At 36.4% G+C, this 15,597-nt stretch overlaps 1 protein-coding gene across 9 annotated transcripts in view; it reads left to right on the top strand.

Moving 5' to 3' along the window:
* SLC4A10 (solute carrier family 4 member 10) overlaps positions 1-15,597 on the top strand; it is a gene marked incomplete at both ends in the record, with an annotated part of 310,841 nt that overhangs the window by 144,862 nt on the left and 150,382 nt on the right. For all 9 annotated transcript variants that reach the window (XM_082841780.1, XM_082841783.1, XM_082841781.1 and 6 more), the window contains one exon: positions 3,086-3,232. In XM_082841780.1, coding sequence (XP_082697906.1) covers positions 3,086-3,232 — 147 coding nt within the window. The remainder of the gene's footprint in view (positions 1-3,085; positions 3,233-15,597) is intronic.

The following is a 15,597-nucleotide window of genomic DNA, read 5'->3' on the forward strand; positions in this document are numbered from 1 at the left end:
TACACATCTATTAGAATGGCTAAAATCCAAAACATTGACATCACCAAATGTTGGCAAGGATGTGGTACAACAGGAACTCTCATTCTTTGCTCCCAGAATGCAAAATGGTACAGCCACTTTGGAAGATAGTCTGATAGTTTCTAACAAAGGTAAGCATAAGCTTACCATATAATCCAGCAATTAGACTCATAGTATTTACCCAAATGGGTCTTTACTTTTTAACCAGCTCTGCAAGATTCTGCCTCAGGAAATTCCTTCAGGCTAGTCTTCCTTGCATTTAATGTTCTCAAGACATGAGTTCAGCTGTGTTGTCTTGGTATCCTCTTCCTATCTGAATATATTTGGATATAGTTTCAGATTGTTTATTTTTACCTTGACTTGGCAACTTCTTAGGATGTTACTTCTGGCAATTGCCCATCAGATTCACATTCCACAAACAAAGGCAATATTCACTATTCCCAAGCAGACCCTCTGGACTTGCCAGCCTGGTGCATGGTGCTCCTTACCTTTGTCTGTCCAGGAATGGTTATCTTAATTAGTAATTGTTAGAAACCTCTGCAATCTTTAAAGTTTAGCTCTAGGAAATAGTCACTGTCTAAACTTCCTCAATTTTTATCCATTTCCCTATCCACTGAAACTGATCTCAAGAAAGTTACAGATAAATATTAATTTGTAACTGTAATGGCAAATTTTTAGTATTAATCTTGTTTGACTCCTTTATAGCACATAAACTGCTAACTGAACCCGTCTTAAAACTCTTTTCCTTTGGTTTCTTTAAAAATTTTTTAAATTGTGAAATGAAGCATACATCCAGAAAAGTGCAGAAAGCTTATGTACAAAGTTTAATAAACATTTTAAAAGCAAAAACTTGTATTATGAAACAGAACACTTTTAGCACCCCAGAAGCTCCTCATGTGCCTCTCCCCAGTCACAACGCCTATTCTTCTTTATGCCAGAAATAACAAATATTCTGACTTTTGTATTGAGTGTGCATGCTGTGCATGCATCCTTGAACAATGTATTTTAGTTATTCTATTTTTAAATCTTAAAAAAGGAATTATATATTTTTTGCTCAATATTATGTTTGTGAATATATATATATATATATATATATATATATATATGTATCACATCTCTAGCCATTCATCTGTTGATGGACATGTAGGTTGCTTCCATATCTTGGCAATTGTAAATAATGCTGGTTATTTTTCTTTCAAGTTTTTCTGTATATATTTTAGATTGTCCAAGTTCTTTTAAAATAATGATGTTGGAAATTTGCAATTTTGTTGAGTATATAGATTAATGCATGTCTGTTTGGGGGGATGGGTTCACATCTTCTCGCTGATTCTAATACATATGTCTAGAGGACACCCAGAACAATATATCACACTGTGAATGCCACTTTTTACATAAGTTGGAAAGGCTGAAACCTGCTGATTTGTAAGAATAAAATAATGTCTTATTCATATTTGTATCCCTGATACCTAGCACAGTACCACTCAATAAGTTGTTCATTTCAGTAAACATTTGTTAGGCATCTGCTGTATGCCAGGCACTGTGCAAGGTGCTAAAGATACAAAATGACTAACACATGGGCCTTCCCTAAGGAAGATTCATAAGAAAACTACTTGTAAGCAAACAACTACAATCAAGGGTTATTGTGCTTTGGTGTATATGATTAAGCACTAGAGGATCCTAAGCAGGAAAATGGTCAACTGTATTTAGACTGAGGAGGTATGCAAAATTTCATAGATCGCATAATCCTTGAACTGAGACTTGGGAGGTGAGTTAGGTATGCATCAGATAATCAGGAAAGTCAAAGATATTTCATACAGTTGGAAGAATAAGAGCAGCATTAAGTAAAAGAGAGACTTGAGAACACCTGGCAATTCAGGAATGAAAGGGCACACACTGGCTTATAGTATGTGTGGCAGAGTGGATTTAGAAGCCTGCCTGGAGAAATAGGCAGATGTCAGATATTGTTTGGCTTTATAGAGTAAAAAACTTTATCCTATAGGCAACAGAAAGCAATGAATGAGTTTAAAGCAGGGAAGTAATGTAGGCAGATTTGCATTTTGGGAAAAAAAAGCCATCAATATTCAGGATGGATTAAGTGGGACAAGAATGGAATTAGAAAAGATAATGCTAGGGAGGATGTTCTAATAGTCCTGGTGAGACATGAGGGTCCAAATTAAGACAGCAGCACTAGGGATATTGAAGAGAGCATGGATTCAAGAGATGTAAAAGAGGACCTAGTGACAAATTGGATGTGCTTTGAGATGACTGGATAGATGATGCATTTACTGAGACAGATGATAGTTACTTGGGGGACAAAGAAAAGGATGAGTTCCATGGACATGTTGACTTTGACATGCCTGTGGGAAGGATGTTTAGGTAAATATGTCTAATAGGTGGATGGATGGATATATAAGTCTGCAGTCTAAGAAAAGGATCTGGTGTCAAGTCCTAGGGATCCCAATCTTGAATGAATAAATAGAAGAAAAGCCAGAAAAGGAAACCAATATGAGAAGAAAAAAAAAAAGGAGGAGGAGGAAGACCAAGAGAAATTTAAATCGTAGAGAAAAGAATGGTCAATGGTATCAAGTGCCACAGAAAGGAACAATAGAGCTGAAAAAAACTCCTATGGGATTTGGCATTACTAGGACCTTGGTGAAATCTGTTTTATTAGAGATAGTGATTGTTTCACAGAGTTAACCGTGAAGGGAAGGGAACTGGTGAGATAACTAGTTAGTTGAGTGTAGGGAGAATATAGAACAAAAAAAAAATGTTAATGAAAGAAGTATAATTATAAACTATGGGGAATAGACACAGAGAGATTATTATGATAGCTAATAAATTAATGGTGGTTATAAAATATAGTATAACCAAATAATTAGTATTGTAGGTGTTTATGATAGACCTGTGTACCAAAGTACAATGCCAAGCCCCAAGTGTATCACATTATAAATACTCAAAAACTATTTCCTGAATTGAATTGGATTGGGTTTCCATTAACATGTAAATAATCATCTTCTGTGCCTTAGAATAATTTAGAGTTTAATTTGTGTATTTACTTCTGATGAAGGTCATCGGACACTATTTATTGGAGTTCATGTGCCCCTGGGAGGAAGAAAAAGCCATCGACGTCACAGGCATCGTGGTCATAAACACAGAAAGAGAGACAGAGAGAGAGATTCGGGACTAGAGGATGGCAGGGAGTCACCTTCCTTTGGTAAGAATGTCTCTTTGTTTTAATTAAATTTATGATTGTAATATTATACTTGTTTGTACAATCCATAATTAGCAGTAATACTCATAAAGTTGTTTATACCTTTATAAAAGATTTGGGCAGATACCTCACTCATAAAGTTGTTTATAACTTTATAAAAGATTTGGGCAGATTGGGGAGAAGTGGGAGAGAGAATGTTTAATCTTTATTTTTCTCTTGTGCATCTGCTTTGTGAAGGTGAGGACTGGCTTAGTTTTGTGATGGAGGAAATACACTTAAGTAGTAGAACTTAATTGTATTAACTCATGATAATTTGTACAAATTATAGTCATTGCTCTAAGTAGTTTGAAAATCCAAGGGGAAATGCCTTTATTAAGTTCCCAGTTACACTATTGTAGATGCTCTCCGAATTTCACTCTTAGGATGTGAACTTTCTACTGTTTTGAATATGCTTCCTTTAAAAGTATACAGTTGACCCTTGAACAACACAGGTTTGAGCTGGAAGGGTCTACTTATACATGAATTTTTTCAGTAGTAAATACTACAGCACTACATTATCTGTGGTTGGTCGAATCCATGGATGGTGGAACCGGATACAACTGACTATAAATTATACGTGGATTTTCAACTGTGAAGAGGGTCAGTGCCCCTAATCCCCACATTGTTCAAGGGTCAACTATATATAGAATATCAAAGTATAGTGATATGGAAGTTGTTAACAATTCCTGAGTGCCGTGAGAGCCTATGTACATGACATAATTAAGAACCTGACTTTCAGTTTCCTGACCTTCCCACATCCTATGACCTCCTTCACTGCACCTTGTTCACTTACTCATTCATTTTGCTCTCTGACCACAGCTTCACGCCTTACTTGCTTGTTCAACTACTTGACCTCTCTACTTTTTTTTCTATCCATGTTATCTTTATTTCCTGATCCTATTCTGATTTCATACCCTGTAATTTTAGTAGTACTTTTGCTAATATTCTAAATACCTTAATTTCCCTGTTTTAGTTTTATGCATACCTTTACCCCCATTTTAAAAACCAGATTTATGTTAGGTTCTTCCATGTCCCTACTTTCTCCCTGACTTCCCAAGTAGGCATGCTCTGCAGGACATAGTCATTCAACAGGGCAGGTTGTAACCATTTAAGTTCATTACTCAAGTAGGAATTCCCTGGCGGTCCACTGGTTAGGACTTGGCACTTTCACTCCCGGGGCCGGGTTCGATCCCTGGTCAGAGAATTAATATCCCTCAAGCCTCATGTTGTGGCCAAGAAAGAAAAAAAAAAAAACCCAAAAAGTAAATAAATAAATTCATTACTCAAGTGGACCTTCAACACCTCCTCCTAATTCTATTGAATGTTTTCAATTTTTGAAATAAGTATTTTTCAATCTTCTTCACCATTCTCCAACACCCCCCTTTTCACAGTCACCTAGCAGATGCTTTCTACTTCAAAAGGAAAATATGTCACCAGAAAGAATTCACTCAACTTCCCTCCTGTTAAACATGCAAACATAAACATATGCCTACATCTGCAACTGTTTTTTCCTCATAATGCAATAAGGAAGTTTTCTTTTCAATTATGTTTATCTCCTATTCCCTCCCACCTTGAAATTTATACAATTTATAATCTAGTTTACTTCTTCTTCTCAACTGGATTATTCTCATCATCTATCCTTCCAACTTCCTCAAACACACATTTCCCCATACAGTTGTATTCAGATGTAAGGTAAGTTAGCATATGAAGTTTGGGGGAACAATTTTACTTTTAAAACTCTATAGACATTGCTTTATTTAGTATCTGGTTTTGCTAAGTATTGAAGAGAAATTTGTAGTCTCTCTGTTTTTTCATTTTTTAAGTTTATATCTTTTAAGCTTGAATGCTTATAGACAATTTTTTGTGTCCCTTTATTTAAGAAAACTTGCTAAGATAGGCCTAATGGTGAGTATGTTAAAAAGCATTTCCAGTCTGCATACACTGATATTTTTCCACTGAGAGAATATTTTCCTGTCTTATCTGATTCTGTTCTACTTACTTTGGTTTCTTCTTTGTGAATTATATCTGCATGTTGGATTTATGATATCTGCTTGTTGTCCTTTTTTTGGTAGCTTAAAGTTAGTCTCTCATTATTCATTTGATTATCTGCAGTATCGATTCTGCATTTGACTACTTCTATTAGGGGTTTTGATTTTGCTGTTGCATCTTTAGTTTTAAGTTTCTTTCTTATCTCATCTGATTTTCTTTACATTTCCCCCGTCCTTTCCTAATTAGTGTTTGTTTTTCCTGCTTGATAGAGTCTGTGTTTTTAGTCTATTGATGATCCCCAGTAGTTCTGGACATTTTCTTTTGATTCTGAAGTAGATAATTTTCAGAGGTAACATCTTCTTTTGGGCCATAAAGATTATTTTGACTTTCCTTTGATTTATAGTATTTTTACAGGCTGCCAGTTTTTTTCTTTTTACTCACCAAGTAAAAGAAAATACTTCTTTTTACTTTCCAAGGCAAAATATATCCATACTATATGTGTCCAGCTATATCCTAAGGCGGCTTAGAGAGGCACTGCCATTAGTGTGTTTTTTGTCTCCATCGCTGTGTATAATTATGGGCATCAAACTTCCCCAAATACCATGTACTTCTGCCAGAGGTAGAATGATTGATGGGAGTGTGTAAAGAAAAGTACTCTGGGTATCCTGCATCAGCATGATAGAAGGATGATCATCTCTGAGTCAGTGGGCAGAAGAGGAGGTGTGAAAGTGTCCCCCACATTTTCAGTGTTTTTTTTGTTTCATGAAGTAGAGTCTGGGAATATAACAAAGAGACAACTGGGTAGATTTCTCTTACTCCAGCTTCATCTGTTTATAGTTAGGGGAGATTCCCTCTTAGACTCTGGGAATGGAATATCTGTTGGAATAAGCTTTAATGGTTACTTTGAGTTTCTTAAATACTTCTAATATTTGAGAAAATAAGTGGCATTCACATTAACTTAGAAATATTTAGTAAACAAACAAAAATAAGCTTGTTCCTTCTGCCTCTGTCATGTTATTCTTTTTTTCCATAGCTGGATACATTATGTCAGTTTTTCTAGAACAGTGGTCCTCAACCTTGGCTACACCTGGGAGATTTAAAAACATTTTGATGGCCAAATCCCATACCAGTCAGAATCTCTGTGGGTGGGACCCAAGCATAGGTACTTTTAAAAAATACCCCAGGGCTTCCCTGGTGGGGCAGCGGTTGAGAATCTGCCTGCTAATGCAGGGGACACGGGTTCAAGCCCTGGTCTGGGAGGATCCCACATGCTGCAGAGCAACTAGGCCCATGAGCCACAACTACTGAGGCTGCACATCTGCAGCCTGTGCTCCGCAACAAGAGAGGCCATGACACTGAGAAGCCCGCACAGCGCAATGAAGAGTGACCCCCGCTTGCCACAACTAGAGAAAGCCCTCACACAGAAATGAAGACCCAACACAGCAAAAATAAATAAAATAAATTAATAAACTCCTACCCACAACATCTTCTTAAAAAAAAATATACCCCAGGTGATTCAAATGTGCAACCAAGGTTGAGATCCAGTGTTCTAGAAACTTTGCTATTCAAAGTGTGGACCATCACAATGCTATGAGACTAGGTATCAATTACAGGAAAAAAACTGTAAAAAATACAAACACATAGAGTCTAAACAATATGCTACTAAATAGCCAAGAGATCACTGAAGAAATCACAGAGGAAATCAAAAAAACCTAGAAACAAATGACAATGAAAACACGACGACCCAAAACCTATGGGGTGCAGCAAAAGCAGTTTAAGAGGGAAGTTTATAGCAATATAATCCTACCTCAAGAAACAAGAAACAGCTCAAATAAACAACCTTACTGTACATCTAAAGCAATTAGAGAAAGAACAACAAAAAACTCTAGAATTAGCAGAAGGAAAGAAATCATAAAGATCAGATCAGAAATAAATGAAAAAGATATGAAGGAAACAATAGCAAAGATCAATAAAACTAAAAGCTAGGTCTTTGAGAAGATAAACAAAACTGATAAACCATTAGCCAGACTCATCAAGGAAAAAAGGGAGAAGACTCAAATCAACAGAATTAGAAATGAAAAAGGAGAAGTAACAACTGACACTGCCGAAATACAAAAGATCATGAGAGATTACTACAAGCAACTCTATGCCAATAAAATGGACAACCTGGAAGAAATGGACAAATTCTTAGAAATGCACAACCTGCCAAGACTGAATCAGGAAGAAATAGAAAATATGAACAGACCAATCACAAGCACTGAAATTGAAACTGTGATTAAAAACCTTCCAACAAAGAAAAGCCCAGGACCAGATGGCTTCACAGGCGAATTCTATCAAACATTTAGAGAAGAGCTAACACCTATCCTTCTCAAACTCTTCCAAAATATAGCAGAGGAAGGAACACTCCCAAACTCATTCTATGAGGCTACCATCACCCTGATACCAAAACCAGACAAAGATGTCACAAAAAAAAGAAAACTACAGGCCAATATCTCTGATGAACATAGATGCAAAAATCCTCAACCAAATACTAGCAAAGAGAATCCAACAGCACATTAAAAGGATCATACACCATGATCAAGTGGGGTTTATTCCAGGAATGCAAGGATTCTTCAATATATGCAAATCAATCAGTGTGATACACCATATTAACAAATTGAAGGATAAAAACCGTATGATAATCTCAATAGATGCAGAAAAAGCTTTTGACAAAATTCAACACCCATTTATGGTAAAAACTCTCCAGGCATAGAGGGAACCTAACTCAACATAATAAAGGCCATATTTGACAAACCCATAGACAACATTGTTCTCTATGACAAAAAACTGAAACCATTTCCTCTAAGATCAGGAACAAGACAACGTTGCCCACTCTCACCACGATTATTCAACATAGTTTTGGAAGTTTTAGCCACAGCAATCAGAGAAGAAAAAGAAACAAAAGGAATCCAAATCAGAAAAGAAGAAATAAAGCTGCCACTGTTTGCAGATGACATGATACTCTACATAGAGAATCCTAAAGATGCCACCAGAAAACTACTAGAGCTAATCAACGAATTTGGTAAAGTAGCAGGATACAAAATTGATGCACAGAAATCTCTTGCATTCTTATACACTAATGACAAAAACTCTGAAAGAGAAATTAAGGAAACATTTCCCATTTACCACTACAACAAAAATAATAAAATACCTAGGAATAAACCTACCTAAGGAGGCAAAACACCTGTATGCAGAAAACTATGAGACACTGATGAAAGAAATTAAAGGTGATACAAACAGATGGATAGATATACCATGTTCTTGGATTAGAAGAATGAACATTGTGAAAATGACGATACTACCCAAAGCAATCTACAGATTCAATACAATCCCTATCAAACTACCAATGGCATTTTTCACAGAACTAGAACAAAAATTTCACAATTTGTTTGGAAACACAAAAGACCCTGAATAGCCAAAGCAATCTTGAGAAAGAAAAACGGAGCAGGAGGAATCAGGCTATACTATAAAGCTACAGTAATCAAGACAGTATGTTGATTTTGTGCCAGTAGGCACAAAACAGAAATATAGATCAATGGAACAGGATATAAAGCCCAGGATAAACCCACGCACATGTGGTCACCTTGTCTTTGATAAAGGAGGCAAGAATATACAATGGAGAAAAGACAGCCTCTTCAATAAGTAGTGCTGGAAAAACTGAACAGCTACATGTAAAAGAATGAAATTAGAACACTCCTTAACACCATATAGAAAAATAAACTCAAAATGGATTAAAGACCTAAATGTAAGGCCAGACACTATAAACCTCGTAGAGGAAAACATAGGCTGAACACTCTATGACATAAATCACAGCAAGATCCTTTTTGACCCACTTCTGAGAGAAATGGAAATTAAAACAAAAATAACAAATGGAACCTAATGAAACTTAAAAGCTTTTGCACAGCAAAGGAAACCATAAACAAGACAAAAAGACAACCCTCAGAATGGGAGAAAATATTTGCAAATGAAGCAACTGACAAAGGATTAATCTCCAAAATATACAAGCAGCTCATGCAGCTCAATATCAAAAAAAACAAACAACCCAATCCAAAAATGGGCAGAAGACTAAATAGACATTTCTCCAAAGAAGATATACAGATTGCCAACAAACACATAAAAGGATGCTCAACATCACTAATCATTAGAGAAATGCAAATCAAAACTGAAATGAGGTATCATCTCACACTAGTCAGAATGGTCTTCATCAAAAAATCTACAAACAATAAATGCTAGTGAGGGTGTGGAGAAAAGGGAACCCTCTTGCACTGTTGGTGGGAATGTAAATTGATATAGTCACTATGGAGAACAGTATGGAGCTTCCTTAAAAAACTAAAACTAGAACTACCATATGACTCAGCAATCCCACTACTCAGCATATACCCTGAGAAAACCATAATTCAAAAAGAGTCATGTACCACAATGTTCATTGCAGCTCTATTTACAATAGCCAGGACATGGAAGCAACCTAAGTGTCCATCTACAGATGAATGGATAAAGAAGATGTGGCACATATATACAATGGAATATTACTAAGTCATTAAAAGAAACAAAATTGAGTTATTTGTAGTGACGTGGATGGACCTAGAGTCTGTCATACAGAGTGAAGTGAAAGAGAAAAACAAATACTGTATGCTAACACATATATATGGATTCTAAAAACAAAAAAAGTGGTTCTGACAAACCTAGGGGCCGGACAGGAATAAAAATGCAGAAGTAGAGAATGGTCTTGAGAGCACGGGGAGGGGTTAGGGTAAGCTGGGATGAAGTGAGAGAATAGCATTGACATATATACACTACTAAATGTAAAATAGATAGCTAGTGGGAAGCAGCCACATAGCACAGGGAGATCAGCTCGGTGCTTTGTGACCACCTAGAGAGATGGGATAGGGAGCGTGGGAGGGAGACGCAAGAGGGAGGGTATATGGACATATGTGTATACATATAGCTGATTCACTTTGCTATACAGCAGAAACTAACACAACATTGTAAAGCAATGATACTCCAATAAAGATGTTTAAAAAAATGAAAGACACTGGAGCAGGAATAGCACAAATACCTATTATGGTTGGACTCAAGTAGCAGAAGTGGGAGAACTGGCTGGACTAAAACAAAAGGGAGTGGTAAGGATATGATGAATGATGGTGCAAACTATGTAATGGCATTCATGGTCAAAAACATTTATACTACTGCTCTTTATAAAGAAAATAGGTCAGAGTCAGCTGAAAGGCTGGGACTCAATAACAAGGGATTAAGTAGAAGAAAAGAGAATTTTAAAATGTTCTTATCGAATAAAGAATGTTAAATTTTAAAAAGAAAAGAAGTGGGGTCCATGAGCCAGCAATATTAGCATCACATTTGAGCTTGTTAGAAATGCAGAATCTCAGGCTCCATCCTAGACCTCTTGAATCAGAATCTGTGTATTAGCAATAACTTTTGGTAACTTACATGCACATTAAAATTGGACAAACTCTAGAATATTGCTTGTCAAATCTTGTTGTATGTTAGACTCATCTGAGGAGCTTTTAAAAAATATTGATGCCCAAAGCCTTTTATTTAATTAATCTTGGGTATTTTCCTAGGTCATGGCATTTTTAAAAAGTATCCCAGGTGATTTAATATCCAGCTAGGATCAAGAGCCATTGATCTATCTTAAGAAAGTCCTGCCTCTTTATTTGGGAAACTTGGCAATAAGCCAGGTAGCCCAGATTCTGCCACTGATGTGTCAGCCACTATTTTTGGATGCCACCTTTTCCTTCCTCCACCAACCATCTGAGTATCTTTATTGCCATTTAGACCTAAGATCTGTTTTATCAGGGACAAAGGTTTGGCACCCTAGTAGTCGCTAAGCAGTAGAACCTCCTATATTTCACTTTTTAAAGTTTCTTCAGGACTAATAATCTGCCTATATTCCTATTCCACAGTCAGTTTAAGTGCCTTGATAATCAAGTGCTCAGTTACATGCTGAGACTGAAACCATGTTATGAACACCATCCCACTTGATTTGGACTTTGATACTCAGCATAGTGTGAATATATGAGATTACTATGCTGAAGCCTTCGAAGAAAATTTCTGACAACTTAAGAAATACTTATTGTACTTGGAAAGATTTCAAAGAAAATCTTTGGAAGACATTCCTACAGGTGCTTTAAAATTATAAAGAATTCAACTTCAAAGAGGTATGAGATAGAGGAGAATGTAAGGAAGCATCAGGCTCCTCTGCTGGGATCCTGGAGCTTTTATATTGTAAACTGGAGTATGGGATTATGAAGACATGGAATAATTTGGACCCATATTTCTGGAGCAAGGATCAATTTAACAAAAAGATTTTAGTGTAAATATTTGAATTTTGGCACTCAAAAATGTCATTCCAATATATGAGAAACATCCACAGAATCCCACTTTATTATATGACCCAATCATGTAAGGCAGTGTTGTTAGGAACCTGGTTGTATCAGTGCTGCATCCAGGGAAAACTGAACAGGCCTTACTGTAGCCAAAGAGATTATGCTCATGTCACAGGCCTGCAATGGCTGGGTCTAGTCCACCAGATCCCGTGGTTGGAATGTGATTTCTAGGTGAGTCCAAAGATAGACCCAGCTTTTTTTTTTTTTTTTTTTTCCGGTACGCAGGCCTCTCACTGCTGTGGCCTCTCCCACTGTGGAGCACAGGCTCCGGACGCGCAGGCTCAGCGGCCATGGCTCACGGGCCCAGCCACTCCGCTCATGCGGGACCCTCCTGGACCGGGGCACGAACCCGCATCCCCCGCATCGGCGGGCGGACTCTCAACCTTTGTGCCACCAGGGAAGCCCAGACCCAGCTTTTTGACTGTGTCGTTATGGTGGTGGTGATACTTTGATTATACAAAACTTTTGATGCCTGCAAATAAGTTCAATCTACTTTTGTTACTGTGCTTAACAAAATTGTTTGTATAAGATTGTGATGATTAATTTTTCTTCCTACTGTAATCAATTCCCTGACAACAGAATACTGCTAAAACTTTGCATCTTGTTATTTTTAATATTGTCTTTCATTCACTTTATATAATTTTAAATTATATTTTCAACCAGGAACATGGTTGAGTTGTTTAAAAATAAGTTTGAAGCATTAGCTTGAAGTCAGTGAAAATATAAAAGATAATGAGAGAAATTCAGAACACTTTAATGTTAATTTGCTCCTCAGCCTCCCAACAAAGAATGTAACAGGAGAGATGACAACAGTATATAAATTATAATTAATCTATAAGCACTAGAAATAAATCTTAAAGACATCTACTTTACTAAATGCTTATTTAAAATATGGTACTCAAAGGTACTGTATAAATTAGCACAACCCTTGAATTAGACCTGGGATTTTTCCATTCTTAGATGATAAATTGTGTACACATTTTAGGAAGAATGAAGCAAATACAGAAAACATAACTTCAAATCTGTTTATTGATGGCAATAGCTTCCTGTTCCTATTTAACTCCCAATTGGCTGATATATAAGAATATCAATGAGTTTTTTAAAAAATTATTTTATGTAATGTATAACACAAGTATTTATGAATGTTAAAACATAGAAACATAAACGTACAACTCAATGATTTATGACAAAGAAACATCTGTGTAAATATTGTCTTGGCTAGCACTCCAGAAACCCCCTTTGTCCTCCCTCCCAGTCACTACTCTCTCCCTTCTCCCCAAAAGGATCTCTAGTCTGTCTTCTTACATTGGGTGTTTTGCCTGTTTTTGAACTTTTTATAAATGAAGTCATACAGGAGGTATTTGTGTCTCTGTTGTTCAACATTGTGTTGTTAGTGGGATTCACCAATGTTTTTAGCTGTAGCTTTGGTTTATTCATTTTCGTTATTGTACAGTGCTCATTTGTTTGTATATACCATGCATTCTACTATTAATGAAAATTTAGGTTATTTAATTTTTGGAGATACTATGAAGAACAGTGCTGTGAACATTTTTGTATATGTCTCTTGGTGCACATATGCATTTCTCATACCTAGGAATGAAATTATTTGTTGCTGAGTCATAAGATATGTGTATTTCAACTTTAGTAGGTAATGCCAAACAGTTTCCAAAATAGGGTATGTATTAACACTTTCACCAGCAAAGTGTGAGAGCATATGTTGTTTTACATTCTAACTACCACTTGACAATTTCATTCTGTTAACATTAACCATCTAATGAGGGGCATAATGGTATGTCATTATCTTAATTTGCATTTCTTGATTACCAGTGAGGTTGTGTAACTTTGCATGTGCTTTTTTGGCCATTTGGATAGCCTCTTCTATGAAGTGCCTATTCAGGTCTTATGCTTTTTTTTTTTTTTAATTGGATCATTTATTCTTTTTGATTTGTAGAAGTTCTTTATATATTATGGACATGTTTTTTGTTGGTTTTTCATGTTTCAATTATCTCACATTTGTGGCTTATCTTTTTTTTTTTTTTTTTGCCGTACGCGGGCCTCTCACTGTTATGGGCTCCAGACGTGCAGGCTCAGCAGCCATGGCTCACGGGTAGCCGCTCCGCGGCATGTGGGATCTTCCCGGACCAGGGCACGAACCCGCGTCCCCTGCATCGGCAGGCGGATTCCCAACCACTGCGCCACCAAGGAAGCCCTGTGGCTTATCTTTTCACTCTTTTAATGGTGTCTTTTGATGTATCTACAAATTCCAGAAGAGGATACTAAGAGGCTGAGACCCTCATTCCCTAGTGCAGCTTTCTCCATGCTGTAATTTATTTCCATTATATATTTTACTAAATACAGAAACAGAACCTTATCTTAATCTATCATAGTCTTAGCTACAGTTTGTATTACAATGATCTATGTTTTCAGTGGCTATCTTAAAAATAAGTAAAATACCTATCAAAATAGGAGAAACATTTATGCTTAGAAAAATTCTTTCTGATTGTGATATTACTATAATGTACATGATTTATGTCATACAATTTTAAGCTGCATAGATATTTAAAAAGTCATTGAATAGCACATTTTGAATATTTGCTGTATTGAAACATAATCTGAGCCTCTCTTTAAGACATTAAAAGTATGTTGATGGGATGATCATAAAAAGACTTTGTGAGCATAACCTAATACCTATAAAATCATTTCTACTCTAAAGAATGAAAAGCCAGATACATGGAGTCATATGTTGTTTAAAAACCAAATACAATACCTCTTGTCCATGAATAGATTATCCTACATTAATAAATTATTATTTCCTATGCTGTTATCATTGTGTCTTCGAGAAGTCTTTTAAACATATGATGCCCTACCTCAGACTTTCAAATCCTCTTTATTCATAACTATGAGGGTCTTATTTCCTCATGTTTATTTAATGACTATGTTGTGATGAGTGATCCTCATGCTTTATTAGGGGAAATACTAATAAGTCTTAAATGCAAGCTTCCTGCACATAGTACTTGAGTTTGGGGGGTTGGATGCATGGTAAGTATTATAGATACCCAGATTACTGATGCAGCGTAAACTGAAATAAGTCATTGAAAACAGTGATGAGAGAAATTGTTTCAAAAGAATGAGAAACACGAGCTTCCCTGGTGGCGCAGTGGTTGAGAGTCCGCCTGCTGATGCAGGGGACGTGGGTTCGTGCCCTGATCCGGGAGGATCCCATGTGCTGCGGATCGGCTGGGCCCGTGAGCCGTGGCTGTTGGGCCTGCACGTCTGGAGCCTGTGCTCCACAACGGGAGAGGCCACAACAGTGAGAAGCCCGCGTACTGCAAAAAAAAAAAAAAAGAATGAGAAATAATACCAATGTGGAGGCATGGCTACTCTGGGATTTGGTTTCTGAGAAGTGAGTGAGTTGTTAGAATAGGCTGTCATGAAACACAAAACTTCTATGTCTGGTCACACTGGGTAGGTCTAATAGAAAAATTTAATTGATTTCTTAGTGTAACTCTAAAATTACAACTTATGCTCTTTTTTACGGCTGTTTGAAGCACTGACTTTATTTATTTTTTAATTTTTTTTTTTTGGTCCAGAAGAACCAGCTACAGAGGTAACAGGCTGTCAAGAAGCATTTCTTTTGACTCTGATGTGATTGGGTTTAGTATATATTACTATAATCCAGATAGTATACTTTTAGGAAAAATATAATACTAGCTTCTTATTTCAGATAAATTAAATCATAAATGTATATGCTGCACTGTGATTTCCTTAAGCACATTTGATATTTATGGAAATCCATCAGTCTCATTTCAAAATCAACATTCATGTTACATCTAGGAAATTGGCATATTCTTTTGAAGAGGTTGTTAAGGAGGAGACTTGGCTATTGACTCAATTCTT

The sequence above is a fragment of the Leucopleurus acutus genome, assembly GCF_964270905.1.
Source record: "Leucopleurus acutus genome assembly, chromosome: 6".
In the NCBI taxonomy this organism is placed as follows: Eukaryota; Metazoa; Chordata; class Mammalia; order Artiodactyla; family Delphinidae; genus Leucopleurus; species Leucopleurus acutus.